General features: G+C 41.8%; 1 protein-coding gene across 2 annotated transcripts in view; it reads right to left on the bottom strand.

Moving 5' to 3' along the window:
• Positions 1-21,324, bottom strand: part of TFEC (transcription factor EC) — a 118,811-nt gene that overhangs the window by 54,399 nt on the left and 43,088 nt on the right. For both annotated transcript variants that reach the window (XM_060244860.1, XM_060244861.1), the window contains exons 2-3: positions 3,050-3,301; positions 1,963-2,058 (exon numbers count right to left, since the gene is read on the bottom strand). In XM_060244860.1, the coding sequence (XP_060100843.1) occupies positions 1,963-2,058; positions 3,050-3,301 (348 nt within the window). The remainder of the gene's footprint in view (positions 1-1,962; positions 2,059-3,049; positions 3,302-21,324) is intronic.

The raw sequence follows: 21,324 nt of genomic DNA, 5'->3' as shown, positions 1-21,324 counted from the left end.
AAACCCCTGGGTACCTCCAAATGCACTACCGTTTCTAAACAATACTTGCATTAGTGGGCAGTGAGCATTTCTGAGAAATATTCACAAGCATTAGATAGCTCCTCTTTATTGGACACATTATATACGCAGGATCTTGTGCCTTGGTGTGATTGTTTTTCCTCTTTAGACTACTGAGCAGGCAGCAGTTCAGCATGGGAGAAGCTGATTCTGTGCAGCACTTCTACCATAAATCCATTCTGCTCCAAATTAGAAGGGCTATGAATTCCTGAGGCCAGATTGGACTGTATTCCTTGACTCTTTAGCTAGAGTCATATTCCATCTGTAGTTTGATATGGGTAGCCATGATGAAACCTGATGGTTCCATTTTTAATAGCTGTATTTTCCACCAAGATAAGATGATTGTCTTTTCTACCACTTTAAAAAAAAAAAAAAAACATTATGTGGCAATGCAATGCTGAGCCTCACATCCGAAATGAACTTTGAGTCTTCCTTGGACTTTGTCTAATCTAGTGTAAAATGTGCTTGACAAAGGTATTTGTTATGATGCCGTCTTGTGCAGCCTTTTTCAGCGCCCTAAGATAAGCAAGCAGGGCTGTTAATATTTAGTCTAGCCTTTTCCCAGCAATGATGCCCTTGTGTTTGATGATACTGGACCCTAGCTGGAAACTGCTCATAGCATCCACACTAATTAACATTTGTGAATGTGAATATTTTGCATGCAATTGACAACCCACATGTTATAATTTTAGTGAATAATATATCTTCTTTTATGAGCAAGTTTGAACACTTAGTTTGGGGATGAAAGGCAGGATATTAGTTTAACTAATAAAATCATACATGGAAATTGTAATTGAAAAAATATATCAGGGAGGTTATGCATTCCTTTCTTTTTATGCTTCACAGTGTTCTCCATCAAAAGGAAACAGTTGCTTAAATACATTAATGGGACTTTTGATTTGCTAATTTTTGTGTTTAAAGTTAATTTGACAATTGAAACATTTGAATTGAAACCAAAGGTTTCTGAACATTTGGTTTGTAAGTCATTATCTTGACATGGTCTATAAAATAGATTTACAGTCCTAGGCATAATTACTATGTAGTCTATTCCCACTGTATAGGAACACACTCCTACAAAACCATCCTAAGCAGAGTTAAAAAGGTAAAGGTAGTTCCCTGTGCAAACACCAGTCATTTCCGACTCTGGGGTGACGTCACATCACGGCGTTTTCATGGTAGACCTTTTTTGTTTATGGGGTGGTTTGCCATTGCCTTCCTCAGTCATCTACACTCCTTCCACCCAGCAAGCTGGGTACTCATTTTACCAACCTCAGAAAGAGGGAAGGCTGAGTCAACCTTGAGTCAGCTACCTGAACCCAGCTTCTACCAGGATTGAACTCGGGTTGTGAGAAGAGAGTTTGGACTGCAGTACTGCAGCCTTACCAATCTGTGCCATGGGGCAGAGTTATACCCATCCAATTTCATTGACATAAATAAGCTTAGAACAGGCATGTTTTTTTATTAGGATGGCATTGCCATATTCTCAGATACAAGCATACTGGTGCCCAATCGTCATGAAAATGAAGTAAAATATTGGGCTCTCCATATATATATATAAAAGTACAACTTGCTTCTCTGAGCTTTTCAAGTAAAATAAACACAGGATGGTAAACCAATAAGGAAATCAATATATTTAATGGCACAAACACAGTATGTTGCAATAAGAAGGAGATGTATTCACAGTTTCAGGGTGATGATTCTAAATTAATTTTAATGTAAACAACTTTGTAACAATATTGCTTTGATTTCTCACTGTGCTTCCATAGCAATCTATTAGTGCAAAGCAAATACTTTTGTACAGTGTTGAAGGTGGAGAACAAATTATGCCATTTTACAAATCAGAATTACAGTCCTCAGCTAAATTCTCTATTTCAGTTATAACAGCTCAAGTCAATAATTACTTACAGTTCTTTGCATGAGTAGTGGTGTTTCAGAGCAACACATTCCTTCATCATTAAAACTTGACTCCATATTAATTATGTCATCAATAACACCATCCATCTAATAAAACAATAGTTATAGATGAAATGGTTAGCGGTGAGATACATACCATAAATGGCTGGTCATCATTAAATTGAAAATAATCCATGACAAGAAAATGATAGTGACAAGCTCTTTTGCTAAAACACAGTTTAGGGTACAGAGCGCACTCCTTTTTCTGAACCTTATTTGTTCCAGTTCTTTAAGCTCCTTTGATGGAAGACCACCTTGGAATAAAATCTAAGCTGCTCCATTTTACATAATAATTCAGTTGGATTTATAACTACACAGTGGGGTCAAAACTGTTTATTGGCTTTTGGAACAATTTCAACTGCATTTTGGGATTTAATACTGCATTAAAAGTGCCTTTCTCTTTTCAGTTTTCAAGATGTAAAAAGTCTATATTACTGTAAATTTCTTTATTACTGCCTACCTTCTCTTTCTTTTTCATTTGATTCTGTTTGCTGTCAATTTAATTTGGCTACAAAATATATTGATGATATTGATCCCAGACCACCCACATGATTCATCAAGGAAAGAGTCCCTTCATTCTCATTTTTTGCCACCAAAAAAATAATCACATAACTAAATCTCAAACCTTTTTTTCCTGTAGAATGCAGCAGAACAGAGTTCCAGAACCTCTTTGTGGAAACAAAATTCTCAAAAAATGTTTAAAAGTGAATGAGCGGCACCCATGTGTTTCTCCTTCATTTCCCTCTTGAGAGTTCTGGCACCTCTTTTTCAGAAAAAAAGCCCTGACAAATCTAATCGGCTATATGGCATAATGATGTCTATTTATATGTGATGCATGACTGGCTGGGATTGTATACAGGTATAATTAAGGAAAATGAAAGGATCAGCAACTGAGAGAAAACTGCAGAACAAACAGAGAAAATTATTGCACCAAAGGGATTAACAAATCTGCATTGTGTGTCCCCAGAATTCATAGGATTGCTTATTGACTTGTGGAGAGAATTTCTCTACCAAGATATGCTACAGCAACAAACCATACCACATGTTCATGTTCTTCTCCAAGTGCTAGTAACTTGGTTGCTGGACTTCCAGGAGTGCTGATATCACTGGCAGGGGGCATCTGCCTACTCCTTAATATGGGTGTTGCTCCTGAAGAACTGACTAAATGAGAATGAGGAAGTGATAGAGTTTGGGTGGGCAGTCTGGTATCCAGAGTCAAGTACTGTTTCACTTGTTGCCTTGGTGTTTGTTGAATGTGATACTTGGATGGGTTTTCAAAGTGCGTCTGGACCTATAAAGAAAAGAGAATCAACAGCTGTCTAGTGATTTTTGACAACATAATTCTGACAGTATAACTCATAGTGTGATTTTCAAGCTGTCTCAATTTTTCTGTACCTGAAACAGCTTACTTTACAAACTTATTCTACCAACAGAAATACAAAGACAAACATTGCCCCAGCATATTCCTATTTAAAGCCACATTTTAGCTGAAACCTATGCATAAACTACAGTATACCTACATAGACAACAAACATTAAAACAGATGTTCTTATCATACAGGCATTTATTACAAAACAACTGAATTATTGTTTTTGAACAGAAACACATGAAAGCGTTTTTAATCCTGCTATTAAAATCAATACTTTGTTTTTGTTAGCTCACCTGGCAGTATGAGCAATCTGTCAGATGAGGCATTTTCTTAATATCATACAGAGATCCAGAAATAGTGTCCTAGCTGATTACTAATCAACCTCAAGCAATGTAATGATCTCACCAACCCTTTTAAGGACTAGTAAGAGTTTAGAGAAGCTAGTGAGGCTTTATAAATTAAGTGGTCATGCAAAAAAAAAAAAAAAACCCAGCTAATTGGGTAAGCCTAGGTCATCCTTTGATTGTGCAGACTGACAGCTACTACTTCAAACAACTCCCATCAAGTTCCATGAAACATTTCTGCAATGTATCTACTCCAAGGACATTGAGTATACAAGTTTGCTCTGTCCCATTCACCCTCTGGCTGTCTTGGCATGGTATACTATGACTAATACCAAATTTCTCCTAATCAATTTTGTTCAAGCGATCCTTAAGATTTAAACAATAGGAGAACTTTACTCATATTCTTCAATACTTTTTTTTTTTAAAACCCACTTCATATTGCACATCCTTTGACAAAATTACTTACGTTAGCAACGTTTTGATTCATTCTGGAACATATTAATATTAATTGTACTAATGCTTTTTTCCACTTAGGACACAATCCAGCCAGAATTAAGTACTTTAACATTCTTTTGGTTCCATGGAAAAGACAAATGCATGAAAGCCAGTATGATGTAACAGACTGTCAGACTAGGACTGGGAGACCCAGATTGGAATCCTAACGGTACCATGGGGTCACTAGATGGCTTTGAGCTAGACATTCTCCCTCAGCCTAGTCTACCTCATAGGATTGTTCTAAGGATAAAATGGATAAGGGCAGAACTGATAGTGCAAGCTGCTTTTGGTCCCTATCCTTTAGTCATAACACCGAAGCCATGGTGGCAAATCCCAGCATCCTGATTCATTGCAGTCACCAGGACTGTACTGCACCAAGTATTGACTGACACTCTTTCTGTCACCACTTTCTGTTACCATTGGGTAGCCTCTCTGTCACCCACACACTGAAGCCTACCCCACATTCTTGCAGGATTGGCTTGCAATCTGTCTCTGTTGTGCCATTGGCTGATTCTGCTCTCCCCCCGCCCACCGCTGGCCCTGCCAGGCAAGAACACAATCAGATAGCCACTATAATAAAGTGGGTTCTATGCATCGCTGAGGTGAGGTGGTAGTGAAACATCAGCTTTTTATGGATTTCAGCATAGTATAGGCTAAGCATAAGACTGACGAACTGGGTCAATGGGGCCAACCTTATACAACTCAGGGTTTCTGCACAAGCATGCTATTGGATCATTCAAACTAGCAGGGGGCTTGTGATTGGTGCAGGGCAGCAGGTATTTGGATCCTGCTGCCCATTGTTCCCAAATCCCCAAGCTCTGGTCTGTGAGAAAAAGACCCCTAGTTCCAGAACATCATAGTCACCCATTTGCTTGCCAGGGTGCCTGGAGACTCAACTCACACACATCTGCCAGGAGATCATGGGTTTTATCTACCAGAATGAAGGGACTTATGTGTGAGTACTAACAGCCACAACGTTGCAACAACACTCCGTGTCTCTGGAGGAGTGCTAACCAGGAGAACAGATGGGTTTCCAGTCACTCCGTGCGATCACCATCTCGGTCGTTGCAGTGGAAGAAGGTGCGTCGCCAGGAACTGTCCAGGCAAGCAGTTTCCAGCCTTGACCATAGAATCCATATGGGAAGGCTAACATCACCAGCAGCTATCTTCCTGCAGTGCCAGACTCCGTTACAGCAAAGTGAGAGGCTCACGTACTCAACAGATGTCACCTATGCATAAGGCCATCCAGCTTATCTTAGGCGTGGATCCTGCCAGACTGCCTAAGCCTTTGTCTAACGGAACCCAAGAAAAGACTGGTGCCAGTAGAGGAATGAAGAAGAGGAAGAACATCTTCACCTAGATCCAAGTGTCTTTGTATAGACCGGATGTTACCTTAGGTAGCAATTTGGCCATCCATTGTCAGCTTTTTAGATAAGTTTGATAGTTTTAATCATCCCCACCTCAATAATTTCTCCCATTCTTTCCCTTAATGGTTATCCTGGAGCCTCCCCCTTTGGCCCATTGTTACCTGGAAGTCCAATCAGGTAACCAGGGCCAAGCCTGCTCATTGGCCAGATATGGGCATCCAATCAAGTGCCCCCAATAAACTGGCTATTGGATACTTCATTTCTATGCATTTCTCTCTATTTTTATTAGGACTGTATGTGTGTTGTATGTACTCATTACCTTGTATGTGTGTTCTATATTTTTCTGTAATAAATTTTAATTGTTTTACTTAATTAGTGTCCTTGGTAAATTTAAGCAATAATTTCTGGAAGTGGAATTCTGTATACATAGATTCTGGATCCTTTTTAAGCTATAGGTGCCCACCTGTCAATTCCCCAACCTCTTTTGAGGGCATTTTGGCTTACAGGTCGTCTGGCTTCAATGAGCCAGGTAGGAACATCCAATTCAGTTCTCACTTGAGTCCACATACATAACAGCCACTGATCTCTCAGAATTACAAAAGCTATCTAGATAGAGAGCAGAGATCAGCACCCCTTGAGGTATTGGGGTGGGGGTGAATGCCTTTACCAGGGTGGTGGAAAGACAGCAAAGCTGGGGGGGCACTCATCCAGAGGCCTTTAGTGGTACCTTTCCACGTTGGTAGGAAATTCCTAAGGTATCAATACAGACCGCTGAGGGAGAGGTCTTCCCTACTGGGAACCACTGTTGCCAATCTCCAGGTGAGAGCTGGAGATCGCTCAGAATTACAACTGTTGTCCAGATGGCGGAGATCAGCAACTCTTGAGGTACGAGGGAATGAATGCCTCCACTTGGGTGGGTGGGAAGACAGCTAGGTTGGGGGAGGCACTCACACAGAGTCCTTTAGTGGTACCTTTCCAGGTTGGTGGGAAATTCCTGGAGATTCTATGGTGGAGTTTGAGGAGGATATACAAGTTAGGGCATCAGAGCAGGCTTTGCCAGACTCTGGTTCTTGCTGAGGATGCTGACTGGGTGATTTCTGACCAGTCACAGACTTTCAGCCTAACCTGCCTCACTTGGTTGTTGTTGTTCAGATCACATGGGGGGGGGAGGAGAATGATGAAAGCTGCCTTGGTCGTCCCCCCGCACTGTGAAGAAAGACTATCATTTTCCTATGGAGAGGCTGCAGGGAGGGGGAAGTCAATGGAAACCTGAAGTCAGAGGGGCAGATAAAGGGAAGGAGATAGGTTGCCAACTCCAGGTTAGGAAATTCCTGGAGATTTAAGGGGTTAGGCCTGGAGAGTGTGGGGTTTGAGGAGGGATAGGACCTCAGACAGGTACAATGCCATTTTCTCCTGGGGAACCACTGGAGATCACTCAGATTTACAATTGCTCTCTAGATGGCAGAGATCAGCTCCCCTTGAAGTGTGTGTGTGTGGGGGGGAGTCAATGCCTTCACTTGGGTGGGTAGGAAGACAAGAAGGGTGGTGGGCACTCACCCAGAGCCTCCTCCTAGAGCCCATTGCATTTTTCTTCACAATGGGCTTTACTCCTAGTTAACAACAACAACAATTTTTATTTATATCCCGCCCTCCCCGCCGGAGCAGGCTCAGGGTGGCTAACAACATAATTTCATATATTGGTCATACAAATATTGAATAAAATTACATTGACAGTTTAATTAAAATTCTGATTAAAATTCTAAAATTGATAAAATTAATAAAATAAACTAGTGCTATGATAAGTAATAAAATGCCAAAAAAAAAAAGTCATTCCCATTATAAGACAGTCCAGCTGCTTTCAAAGGCATAATCTCTGTCAAGCACACAGGACTGCGATGATTACCTCCAGGCCCTAGCCAATCTTGAAAATGTGTTTCTTCAGCTGCATCAATATCATTACCATCCTGTGCTGGAAACTTTCTTTTGTTCAAGTGCTATCGTATTGTAAGTAGGTATTACCAATAAATTCATAAACCTGCTAGATGCCACTCCATGGCAACTGAAATGCTTTCAAGAACATTACATTAGGAAACCACTTCAACTCCTTTCTTCTTGTAAATTCTCCACCACTAAAGAAAAATTAAAAAGGCATGCTCAAAATTGCTTAGGACACAATGCAGCCAAAATTAACACTTTAACATTACACTGGTTTCAGGGGAAAAGCATGGTCTTGAATCAATGAGATTTTTTTTAAAAGGCATCTCATAAGTCTTTTGTCACTGAGTCCACAATTTGAAATCAAGTATCTAATGCTTCAAGGACAATATTAGATTATTATAAATCATAATTTTAATTCTATTATCAAGATAGGACAAAAAAGTATATGCTATGGGGAAAAGGCTAATATTCTGCATTCTGGAATAAGATTCAGACAATTATACTGACATCTTTATTTTGCAGATTGCCAGAAGAATCACTTCTGGTCTATAACAAACTGTCCTCACGGATGGTACAGAGATATTTTTTTAACCTAATCTTTTTCTCTTGAGTGCTTATATTGACTAAGTTGCAAATTTCTGGCAAGCTTTCACAGCTATTTCCTGTCCTAAATCTTTTCAGTTGCACTTTTGTTCATTGCTTCTTACACTATTTCATTTAGGGAGGACATGGGCTTCATTTTTGCAGTTTGGTTTGTGGTTTGTGAACTGATCTGGTTCGTATAAGTTCATGAACCATTAAAGTTTAAACCTCTGCTTTCTTCTCTTTGCAGCTTTTTATAGGGAGAAGAAAGCAGGGGTTTTCATAGGGAGAAGAAAGCTGTTTGGTTTAAATCAGTGGCCCCCAACCTTTTTGGTCCCAGGGACTGACCCCAGGGCTGGCCAACCCACCATGACCCCAGGGCCAGCTGAGTAGGGGCACCAAATTCGGCCTCCCCACCTCCCATGCTCGGGAAGGAAGTGGGGAGGAGGCAAGGGCAGCGCCGCTCTTTCAGCGGGTTGTTGACACTGCTGCCATGGTTTTCCCCACTGATCAATTGATTGGTGGGAGGTCGGCCTGGGAGGCGCTTCACCACCACTTCCCAAGCCTTAAAATGGTGAAAACAGTGGGAGGTGGGGGCACTGCGGGGGACAGGAGTGAGGCTGTGGGAGGGGGGCGAGGGGCAAGGCTGCATGGCCCAGTTGGAAACAGGCCGCAGACTAGAACCAGTCCATGGCCCGGGGGTTGGGGACCCCTGGTTTAAATTGCTCTGAGCTATTTGAACTCTGCTTTCTGCTCTCTGCATGGTGGGGCCTGGCAAGGAGGGACGCTTGCCTCCACTGGGAAGGCTGGTAACCCTAGGTTTGACTCTTGGTCCAAAACAGTTACCTACTTATTACTGTGATCAAATTGTTTATCCCTGATTTTGTTTCATCATCATTAATTTCTGCATTCAAGTATTTTTCTATGACATTTTTGGCATTAAAGGTCTAAAACTGCATGACAATGGCATGGCATGTTTCCAAATCTCTATGGATGTTCTGGAGCAGAGCTCCTGCCTCCTGCTGCAGTTCATTAAGCTTCCTCTTGTCAGTCAGAGGACCTTCAGGAACACATAAGGGGCAAAGTGGGAAATCAGCAGAAAATGCCATTTTATCTGCAAATGTGAGTATCAATTTGTCAGATGAACTATGTGGCTGGAGACATACCCTCATACATAAAATAAGAAACAAATGAAAATACACCAGATTAAAACTATGAAAATGATAAAACAACTGTTTGTTAGACATGCACATAGGGGTTTTCTTTTTGGTTCTGCATGACAAAATACATCCACAGCTAGAAGAAGTAATGTGTGTATTATTGTGTATTGACAAGTGTGTTGTGTTGTTTTACAATTTGTACATGCTGAATTGTAGAAAGATCATTTATCTATACCACTTGTCATCTTGTACGTGTATATATATATATATATATATATATATATATACACACACACATACATACATACATACATACATATACACACACGTACAAGATGACAAGTGGTATATATATATATACAAGTGGTATATACACACACACACAGACACAGGGGTCATTTTGTAGAAAAATAGGTTGTGGAGCTCATCCAGGGATCATTATGCAGCTGCACATACTATTCAATGGACAAGGAGGTGGAACTCTCAGAAGGAGGAGGAGGAACTCTCAGAAAGGTTCAGGAGCTGTGCTACTGTGAACTCCCACTGAATCTGAGGCCTGTATGTGTGTGTGTGTGTGTGTATGCAGATATTATCTTGTGTGTGTGTGTATATATATATATATATATGCAGATATTACCTTTTTGTTAATTTTACCATTGTTTACCTTTATTATTCCATGGTGATTTGTTATCTGGCATTACAAATTCTAGATATGGTTTGTTATTATTCTGGTACTGGAATGTGCCATCAAGTTGCAGTCAACTTAGGGCATCCCTTGCCGACATGGGGATTCAGGGGTTTGCCCTTCAATGGCTTACCTCTTTTCTCCAAGGTCGGGAACAAAGGGTGGCCATAGGGGAGCAATCATCCCGGAGACACCCACTCATGTGTGGTGTACCTCAGGGGGCAGTTCTCTCCACGATGTTATTTGACATCTACATGCGCCCCCTTGCCCAAATCATCCGGAGTCATGGGCTGGGATATCATCAGTATGCGGATGACACCCAGCTCTACCTATTGATGGGGTAGTGGCTATGTCCTGGAAAATCTGGATCTGGCTTTGCAAGACGTAGGGAAATAGCTCAGGTAGAGTTGACTGAAATTGAACCCAGTGAAGATGGAGGTTCTGTGTCTAAGCCGAGGCAGTCTGGGAAGACAGATCCCTTTGCTGACCTTTGATGGGGCACCTTTAGCACCAGCTTCTAAGGTCAAGAGCTTAAGGGTACTCCTCGAGTCCTCATTGACTATGGAGGCCCAGGTGGCAGTCACTGCCAAATCCACATTTTATCATCTTAGATGGATAAGGCAGTTGGTGCCATCTCTGGAGTGCAGCAACTTAGCCACAGTAATCCACATGACAGTCACCTTGAGAATAGGCTACTGTAATGCCCCCTACATGGGGCTGCCCTTGATGCAAACCCGGAAGCCGCAACAAGTGCAGAACACTGCAGCCAGGTTGTTATTGGAGCTACCTTTATGGGAGTACATTCAACCTGTGTTGGAGATATTGCACTGGTTGCCTGTGGCATTCCGAGCTCGCTTCAAGGTGCTGGTTATGACCTTTAAAGCTCTATATGGCTTGGGACCTGTCTACCTCCAGGACCGCCTTTCCCCACATGAACCTCAGAGAGCACTATGCTCAAGCTCACAAAACCTCTTAATGATCCCCAGGCCAAAGGATGCTCTGCTGTCTACCACCAGGACAAGAGCCTTTTATGGTGGCAGCCCCTACCCTCTGGACTGCTCTCCCTGAAAACATCAGGGCCCTGTGGGACTTGCCACAATTCCACAGGGCCTGCAAGACAGAACTGTTTAAACAGGCCTTTAACATCTAACGGAGGCATCCAGTACTTCCCCACCCCACAGCATCAATATCTTAACCTGACCCAAACAGAAATGTAAGGCGCTCAATAATATCTAATAACATCACAGTAACAGCGCTAATCAAGAATTAATAATAATGCCATCTAGTGATTAAAACTGTATACATTTGAAACATTTTAGTAATTTATTTTGATTTTATTGTAACAATTTAATTTTATGTTGTTTTAATTGTTGTGAGCCACCCTGAGCCTGCCAGGGAAGGGCGGGATATAAATATAAGAAAGGAAGAAAGGAAGGAAGGAAGGAAGGAAGGAAGGAAGGAAGGAAGGAAGGAAGGAAGGAAGGAAGGAAGGAAGGAAGGAAGGAAGGGAGGGAGGGAGGGAGGGAGGGAGGAACAGAGCTGGTTTGCCATTGCCTGCCTCCTTACTAATGTTTGAAAAGCCCTGTGGCACAGAGTGTTAAAGCTGCAGTACTGCAGTCCTAAGCTCTGCTCACGACCTGAGTTTGATCCCTGACAGAAGTTGGTTTCAGGTAGCCTTCCATCCTTCCGAGGTCAGTAAAATGAGTACCCAGCTTGCTGGGGAGAAAGTGTAGATGACTGGGGAAGGCAATGGCAAACCACCCTGTAAAAAGTCTGCCGTGAAAACGTGAGAGCAACGTCACCCCAGAGTTGGAAACTTGCTTGCACAGGTGCAGAACACTGTAGCCAGGTTCCTTTTTCCCTGCTTTTTTTGTCTGTCTTGTCTTGAGGATTTACTTCTTTTCTTTGGCTTTACATCAACATAGTAGAGCAGGATGTGTTTACAAGTCAGTAGCCAACAAATTAGAAACAAATTAACAAATTAAAAACTTAAGTATCTGAGCAAGACTTTTTAAAAATCCTTGTTACAAGAAAGAAATCATATTTGTCTTTGTTGGCTTTTTTTCCTTTTATTTTTTCAAAAGAAAAAGGGGGTTTACAAAAGGGGAAAAAGTGAGAAGTGGGAAGTATAAATCCGTCAATGATTTTCAAATTTTATGAATAATTACATACAAAAGTAAAATCAACTGTTTTAGTGAAAATATATAATTCACATGTGAGAGTAGATATTAAAACATCCTTATTGCATATTTTGAAGTGAGTTCACTCTTTAAAAGAATAGATAAGAATTTTCTTGCTTGCAATATTCTATTAACAATAAAAAAATTATATCTTTTACAGTTAGCTGGTCTTTGGGGGCTTTTGAAAAACTTGCTTGTTGTAAAATGTACCTGTTGATCCATGTGATTCTTCTCATGAACCAGTCTTAAGTCAAGTATATACAATTGGCTACCTGTGTTAACAGCTGAGAAATATTTAAACAAATGTTCTCTTTGGGCTGGGTATTCACTTGCCCCTCTACTCATTCACAGTCTCAGAAGCTAGTTTTAATTGCAGTGTAACTTCTTGACATCAGTTTCATGAAATCAAAAAGTTCTATATGGGCACCAAGTGGACACTATTAAATCAGCTCATAGAAGAACCTTTTTTCATTAATTGTCTGTGGTAAGGGAAAAGACATTGTGCCTAGTTCTGTGAGGGCAGACGGCACTATTTTTATATGAACATCTAAGGACCATTCCATGAACACATCTACTATATCAGAAGAATTCAGCCTCTATTAAATTGTGAAAAACTGAAAATCTATGCCACCCAATTCCTCAGCAGCTGCCTCTTCAACAAGATAACTCTGCCCTGCCATAAGCCACCAAAGTGCTCTGTTTTTTTAAAAAAAAAATGATTAATATCCACAATATATTTATTTAGCTATTTATACCCCATTTTTCTCTGCAATGGAAATCCCAAAACAGCTTACAACATTATTCCTCTCTCCTCCATTTTTTCTCACAATCTTGTGTGGTAGGTTAGTAAGGAGAGTAACTGGCATGAAGTCATCCAGCAAGCTTTTATGATAGAGTGGGAATCCACATCCAGCTCATACTCTAACCATTAGACACACTGGTATGACAGCAGTAGGCTGTGCTCTAGACCAGGGGTGGCCAACGGTAGCTCTCCAGATGTTTTTGCCTATAACAGTATGGCCAATGGCTGGGGCTGATGGGAATTGTAGGCAAAAAACAACTGGAGAGCTACCGTTGGCCACCCCTGCTCTCAACCCTTTGGTTTCTTTCCATGAAGAAACTCCCCATCTGTTTCTGCCCCAGACCTTAAGGAATAGACAAAAGACTTATGGAGGATGACAGGAACTTCTGTCTCAGTGCAGCAGCTCACATGACCAAGCCATAAATCGAATTGCTAATTTTAAAAAATTTAGTACTGTTTTATTTTCTTGAACCTTTATGCCTACTATAGCACATCCTTTATATTCATATGCATGATGGGAAATTACAGAAGAATACCTGTCTTGCCTAGAAGAAACATTACTGTGTGTAGAAGCTTTCAAGTTAAAACAAAACACCCTTGTGACATTAAATACAATCTTTTACATTCAGTTTAATGTTAACCTTTGACACCATATTCACCAACAAATTTTAAACAAAAAGGGAACAAACTCAAGGAACAACTGTTTTCGTGATTCGCTCACCCTCTTCTATAGCAAAGGCTGCTCAAAGCTTACTATTGAACAGGCTATTTTAGTACCAGTATCCTAAAAATATCCTGTCCTGTATCTGCAGAGGAAGGAGGCTAAATTCTTTCTCTACTATAGCTGTCCGGCATTATTAAACCATCATAGCTCACAGAGAGCTATCTTTAGACACTGCGTCTCTTACAATGCTGTAACACCAGCATAAAGAGCTATTAAGCCAATATAAAAGCCAATATGGTAAAGTCAACCAAGTGTTGGACTTGGTCTGGAAAAGTCTGTCTTCAAAATTCCTGCTCAGTCACAGATTTATTGGATTAATTTATTACTCTTCTGAATTTAGCAGGTGTTGCATGGAGATGAAATGGAGTATTTCCCCCTCTATGCCATCTGGACAAGGGTGGAATTATGCATAAAGTAATAAAAACATATGTACATGCCAGTGGAAATGTCATAATACATACAACACACTAGAAATGTGCAAACATTTCCATTTCTGCCTTAGATGTAAATGATATTTACACACATGAGTTGCCAGAAACTTGATGGTAAAACTATAGAATTTCTAGTGATTCCTAGAGAGGTCTGACGTCACTTCTGGGTTTTCCCTAGAAATGATGTCTGCTGTTGCCCCAATGGCTATTTAATTTTTTTTTTCTATCACCACTGCTCTGAGTGGCAAAGAACAATAGGAACTGGGGATGGGAATTCTCCACCCCTTTCAGGACCTTCTGGCTCCTCTGCCTACTTATGTGTATCTTACCAACTTCACAGAAACCCTGTTTGGAAGTTACAGTAATACACATGTGATCTGTGTGCAGGGTACACTTGATTTTTCTTTAAAAATGTAACTAATAATTAATCCATGACATCCTCAGCCTAGTGTGTTGTAGTGGTTAAGAGTTTCAGACTAGGATTTGGAAAACCAAAGTTTGAATCCCCACTTGTGCCAATTCTATGACACCAAAAGAAGGTGCCCCTATCCTCCATTATTTCCAATGGAAGGAAGGCATTTAAAAGGATTGTGGTTTCTTTAAATGTGATGGGCAGAATTCCCTTCAGAGTTCAATCATGCTTGTCGCAACCTGGCTCCTGCTTCAGCCCCAAATGCACATGGCAATTTAAGATTTAGTATTGGCAGTGTTGAACATAAGAACATAAGAACATAAGAGAAGCCATGTTGGATCAGGCCAACGGCCCATCAAGTCCAACACTCTGTGTCACACAGTGGCAAAAAATGTTATATACACACATACACTGTGGCTAATAGCCACTGATGGACCTGTGCTCCATATTTTTATCTAAACCCCTCTTGAAGGTGGCTATACTTGTGGCCGCCACCACCTCCTGTGGCAGTGAATTCCATATGTTAATCACCCTTTGGGTGAAGAAGTACTTCCTTTTATCCGTTTTAACCTGTCTGCTCAGCAATTTCATCGAATGCCCACAAGTTCTTGTATTGTGAGAAAGGGAGAAAAGTACTTCTTTCTCTACTTTCTCCATTCCATGCATTATCTTGTAAACCTCTATCATGTCACCCCGCAGTCGACGTTTCTCCAAGCTAAAGAGTCCCAAGCATTTCAACCTTTCTTCATAGGGAAAGTGCTCCAGCCCTTTAATCATTCTAGTTGCCCTTCTCTGCACCTTCTCTAATGCTATAATATCCTTTTTGAGGTGCGGCGACCAGAACTGCACACAGTACTCCAAATGAGACCGCACCATCGATTTATACAGGGGCATTATGATACTGGCTGATTTGTTTTCAATTCCCTTCCTAATAATTCCCAGCATGGCATTGGCCTTTTTTATTGCAAACGCACACTGTCTTGACACTTTCAGTGAGTTATCTATCATGACCCCAAGATCTCTCTCTTGATCAGTCTCTGCCAGTTCACACCCCATCAACTTGTATTTGTAGCTGGGATTCTTAGCCCCAATGTGTGTTGGTGTGATATAGGCTAACATTTTAAACTTCTTTTTTAAAAAATTATTCTGCTGCTATAACTCTGTAGCCCAATATAATATCAAGACATTAATCCAAATAGAATGCATAATAGGTATGTTTTTTATCCATGCATGTCCTCAATACACTACAAAGCTTTATCTTAAGAAAAGGTTCTTAATGTAAGCAGAACTTTATCTGTGTCAAAATATCAGAGAATATAATCCATTTTTTTAAAAAAAGAAGTGAATACTCACAAACAGAGTATACATCTAGCAGCAAGAACAGAATTCACCTGCCTTATGAGTAATACACATTAATTAAAGAGAAACAAAATAGAATATTTCCCAAATAAAAGGCCAACAATATGAGATACACATGCTGTATTTAAAAAGGAGGGAGAATGATTTTGGTAACTTCAGTTTATGGATAGAGGAAATATATTGGCAGATCAGTTACCTACCGGCATTGATTAGATTCTAGCAATTTAAATAATCAATCCTAGAAAGCACTACTACCTCACAGACACCCTGTTCCTGAAGTGAAAGCAAATCTTGCTAATGACAAATGAAAAAGAAAAGGAGTATTAAATATTTGACAATGAATAATGTATGGCTAATTAGTTTGTGTAAACCTAGAAAGAGAGAGAGCAAAAGGAGGGGGTGGGCTTCAGAGGACTTCTTGGACCTTGACTGGAATTTTGGATAAAGCAGAAGTGACTCAGCTTTTTTGAAAGGGAAAAAAACTTCTCATGTTACAAACAAAAAACCTGGTTACTGGAGTAAAGAATGTAAATTATTGAAAATTCATAGGTTATTGCTTTTAATGTTAAAATAGCTGTTTAATGTATGCACAAAATACAAATGCCTTTCCACCCTCTCCTTCACTTAAATCCCTTACAATTTCTTCCCTTCTTTCTCTCATTCATACCTTTCAAACTAGACAAAAGTTTTACTCTAATTTGCTTTGTCAGTTTCCTGTTTGTCTGTGTGTGTGAGGGGGGGGGGGCAAGTGGGATGTGCTACATAAATTTCTGTGAAACCACATTATCATCCTTATTGATGCTTCCTCTTAAGGTTAAAAAAAATAGTCTCTCATCAGCTGCTCCAAATATCTCCCACACTATTTATTTTTAAAGGATTGCTAACACTGTCTAAAAATTTTCTTAGATTTACTTTCAGCTCCAGTCATTTTTTTGTTGTTGTTTTCAGGTAATGAAAAATGTACATCAATATACTATTGAATATATAATATTATTGCAGATCTGCAGTGCGGTCCTAAACAGAGTTATATTCTTACACAGACAGTGTTCAGCTTTTAGTCATAATAATCAAATAACTTTAAGGATTTGGCTCTTGTTCAAAACTGAGATAGGCTTTGCCTGCATATCAGATTAGAAGGGAAATTCCTGAGGTAAAGCAGGCTATACCAGTTCATGCTAGAAGCAAGGACAATGCTGAATTAAAGCCTGTGGAGGCCCTTAGGCAGTCAAAATCTTGGGGGCTCCCTCGCAAATTATCTCAGAGTCGGAGTGCCCACCCCACTGTCTGCAGCCCCTGCTGCAGCCTGCAGGCACTTTCTCAAAAGCTCCTTTGACAAAGCTGTGGAGGAGATGCAGAGGCAAACTTGGCAAACATGCCAGCAGCAGCCATACTAGGCAAGTCAGGCAAAGAGTGGCTCAGTTGCTGGCTGCGCATGCAAGGCTGGGAGGGATGCAAGCAGGGGGTAAAATAGTGAGGGGAGGTGGCCTGGGGTCCCTAAAGGCATGGGCGCCCATAAAGTTTGGTTTTTATATTGTTGTGTACTGCATTTTGGTCCCTGAATTTCCAACACAGCACCACTACACGTGCTGAGGTGAACCGCAGGAAACTGCGGGTCACCTGACTGTAAGGGACAGATGCTGACTGCCTATTAAGATCTGTGGTGCAAACTCTAACTGTTCACGATTGGACTGGACAGGGAGTGGGTTGTTCCAGGTGAATGCATATAAGGGGGGACCTGGCCCCTCCATGTTCTCTTGTAATGTGCTCACGAATAAAGTATGTTTGCTGTTGAAAGTCTCTGAACCCAGTACATTACACTGGCGATGAAGGTGGGATTCTGTTGAGCCAGCTTATCACTGCATGCTCCGCACCCCGACTCCAGTGCCTTAACCATGTATGGAGCAATGCATCGTGGCTGGGATCATGGCTGTTGCTCCAGGACACCAACTACCGGAGTTCAAACCGATGAGGCTGGACCTGTGGGAGTCATGGGTGGACCAATTCAAATATTACATTGAGCTGCACAAGATGGAGGAAGCAAAGGACCAGAAGGCCCTCTAGCTGATAAAGCGCCTCATCATGCCAACCACACTTGCAGCCGTCACCTTCGGGGGCCTAATCAAGGCAGTGATGACCACTTGTCGCCACAGCCAACCCATCTCACACACTGGCACACGTTCTACATGACGCAGCAGGGACAGGCTGAGTCTGCGGTGGACTTCCTCTCTAAACTCTGAGGTCTCGCCAGGTAAAGAGTTTGGGTGTTTTACTGGAGCCTTCATTATCAATGGAAGCCCAGATAGCAGCCACTGCCAAGTCAGCATTCTTCCATCTGAAGCGGGCAAGGCAGCTGGCCCCCTTCCTGGAACGTCGCGACCTCGCAACAGTGATCCATGCAACGGTCACCTCAAGATTGGACTACTGTAATGCCCTCTACTTGGGGCTACCTTTGTGCCGGACCCGGAAGTTGCAGCTAGTGCAGAACGCATCGGCCAGGCTATTGTTGGGGCTCCCGAAATGGGAGCACATACGTCCGGGGCTGCGCGGACTGCACTGGCTGCCAATTACATACCGAGTCCAGTACAAAGTGTTGGTTATTACCTTTAAAGCCTTATATGGCCGAGGACCAGCCTACCTAAGGGACCGTCTCTCCCTATATGAACCCCAGAGGGCACTGAGGTCAGTGTGAAAAAATAAAATGGCGATCCCTGGGCCGAGAGAGGTCAAGCTCCAAAACACCAGAGCTCGGGCCTTTTCAGCTGCGGCCCCTGCACTGTGGAATCAGCTTCCGGAGGAAGTGCGGGCCCTGCAGAACCTTGACCAGTTCCGCAGGGCCTGCAAGACCGTCCTTTTCAAACAAGTGTATATCGACATCGACTGCTGAATTGCTGTGAATAAAGGATCCGCCATCTACATTACTATCGAACTATTTAAACTGGCAGAATCAGCATCACAGAACTAACCACTACTACTGCCAGATAAATTTAAATTAACTTAAATTATGTAATTTAAATCTATTAACTGGTTTTTATATGTTTAATTTTTAATTGTTAAATTTAAAGTTTTTATCTATTAATGTAAATGTATAAAATGCTGTTAGCCGCCCTGATCCGCCTAGACGGGGAGGGCGGGATACAAATAAAATCTATTATAATTATATTATTATTATTATTACATTGTGACTTCACAGGGGACCTGGAGGAGATCTTGCTCAACTGATTCGAGGTGGGCATCCAGGAGGAGAAGCTACGCTGGAAGCTGCTTGCCACAGATGACATCACCCTCATGAACGTGCTCTGACAGGCAACCGCTTTTGAACAGGCCCACAGCAGCCGCCCCACAATGAGCACACACCAGGCCACAGCTAGGGGTGTGCATTTGGTTCAGCCGAACCAAATAAACCTCCAAATACCCCCTGATTCGGAAGTATATGGCGCTGAATACTTCCGAATCCAATAGAGAGGCATAATGCGGGAGCCGTATACTGCTCCCTGTATACTTCTGAAACAATATTTGGAAGTATACGGAAGTCCATAGAAAAGGCGGGAAAGGAGCTTCTGCAGCCTCAGGGGAGCTGCTTGCTTCCTTTCCCACCTTTGGAAGCCTTTTCCTGCCTCTCCCATAGCCTCCCTGGGATCAGGGAGGGAGGGGGAGAGGAGCCCCAGCAGCCAATCCAAAGCATTTATTTGCAAAAAGCATTGCAAATGCATGCTTTGCAGAGCTGTTGTGTAGTTGATGGCTGGGCTAATTCCCCAGCCATCAGCAACATTGTTGTTCTTTTGTTTACTTGGGTATCCAAGTAAACAGTGTTCTCTGGCCAATCACAGAGCAGTGGTATTTTTTGAAACTGCTCTGTGTAGGGCCAGAGAACCTTTTTAAGGAGTCTGCCTGGCTGGACTCCATTCCATTGCTGCTGTGTTGGTGTTGGTGTGTGAGAGAGATTGTGCTGCACTGACCCTTGGCCACAGCTGCTGTTGCTCTTTCTCAGCCTTGCCTGACCTGCCTGGAGAAGAGAGGAAATCTAAGGTAAGACAGTCTTGGGATTCTTGTTTTTATTTTAGTTAGTAAAAGGACTTTTTAAGACAGAGTCCCTTTACTTATCCAGATTTGGGTGGGTGGGTACTGGGTAGCTTATTTGGTGTTAGGGGGTTCTGCTGGGGTTGGGGGCCTGGGGTGGGGGGTTGCCAATTTGCCTATATTTTACTTTAGTGAGAGGACTTTTAAAAGTGCAGTGTCCTTTTACTTTTCCTGATTTGGGTGGCTTGGATTTCTTGGGGTTAGGGTGAAGATTTTTTTTGGGGGGGGGAGAGGAGTTGATAAAGTTCCTATATTGTTAAAAGTCAAGTTTTTTCCTGTTTTAAAAGGATTCTGTGTTTGATTTGTTGCTCCTGTGTTGTGCTGCTTTTGTTCCTTTTCTCTTCTGGTTCTGGTTCTTGGGGGGGGGGGCTGTTTGCCCTAATTTTCATTGTTAAAAAGGTCACTTTTTTAACAGTTGAGTTTGTTGGCCTTTTCTCAATGATTTGTTGTTGTTGGTTTTGCATCCTGTCCTGTTGTCCCTTTTCCTGGTTCTGGGTGTTTTGTTTTGTTTTTTGGGGTGGGGGGGTGTTGTTGACTGATTTGGCCTGAGGTTTTTTATTGTTAAAAAGGTCACTTTCTTAACAGTTGAGTTTCTTGGCCTTTTCTCAGTGATCTGTTTGGATCTGTTGTTGGTTTTGCATGCTGTCCTGTTGTTCCTTTTCCTGGTTCTGGTTTTTTTTGGGGGGGGGGTGTTTAAAAATTTCTTTCTGTCACGTTTTGGTTTTTTTTAAATCACTTATGGACATACTGAATCAGACCCTTGGTCCATCAAAGTCAGTATTGGCAGCGGCTCTCCAGGGTCTCAAGCTGAGGTTTTTCACACCTATTTGGACCCTTTTTTGGAGTTGCCAGGGATTAAACCTGGGACCTTCTGCTTACCAAGCAGATGCTCTACCACTGAGCCACCGTCCCTCCCCATCACCTCTGATTAGTCTGGGGATTGGTGTGTGGGCTGTGTGGGGTGGGTCACTTTCATGTTTTTATAGTTATTTTTTAAGTCTGAGGGTGCTTTCGGTTTGGCTAGGGCCACTAAATAGGCTGCCCAACTAATAAGGGTGTTTTTAGGGATTGTGTTTTTTGAAATTTAAAAAAAAATTAATCCAGTTTAGAGCTTTATCTTCTTTCAAAATTCAACTAGGCCAGATAGGGGTAATTTAAAAAGATTTTAGGTTTATCATAAAAGGCAGCATGACTACTAGGCCATATCAGGCTCTCTTTTAAAGAGACTAGGGTTGCAGTGCATCTTGCTTTCAGTTTCTCATCTGGATCTAGCAATCCTAACCCCCCCCTCCCCAATTTCCTGCTGGCGGCCACCTTAGGCCACCCTAGAGGCATTTAAAAATTACTCTCCCATTATAGGTGAAGCCTGGAGTCTTCCCAGAATTACAA

Source organism: Heteronotia binoei, chromosome 8 (genome assembly GCF_032191835.1).
Source record: "Heteronotia binoei isolate CCM8104 ecotype False Entrance Well chromosome 8, APGP_CSIRO_Hbin_v1, whole genome shotgun sequence".
Lineage (NCBI taxonomy): Eukaryota > Metazoa > Chordata > Lepidosauria > Squamata > Gekkonidae > Heteronotia > Heteronotia binoei.
The sequence above is the reverse complement of the archived record's forward strand: the minus strand, read 5'-3'. Positions and strand labels throughout refer to the sequence as shown.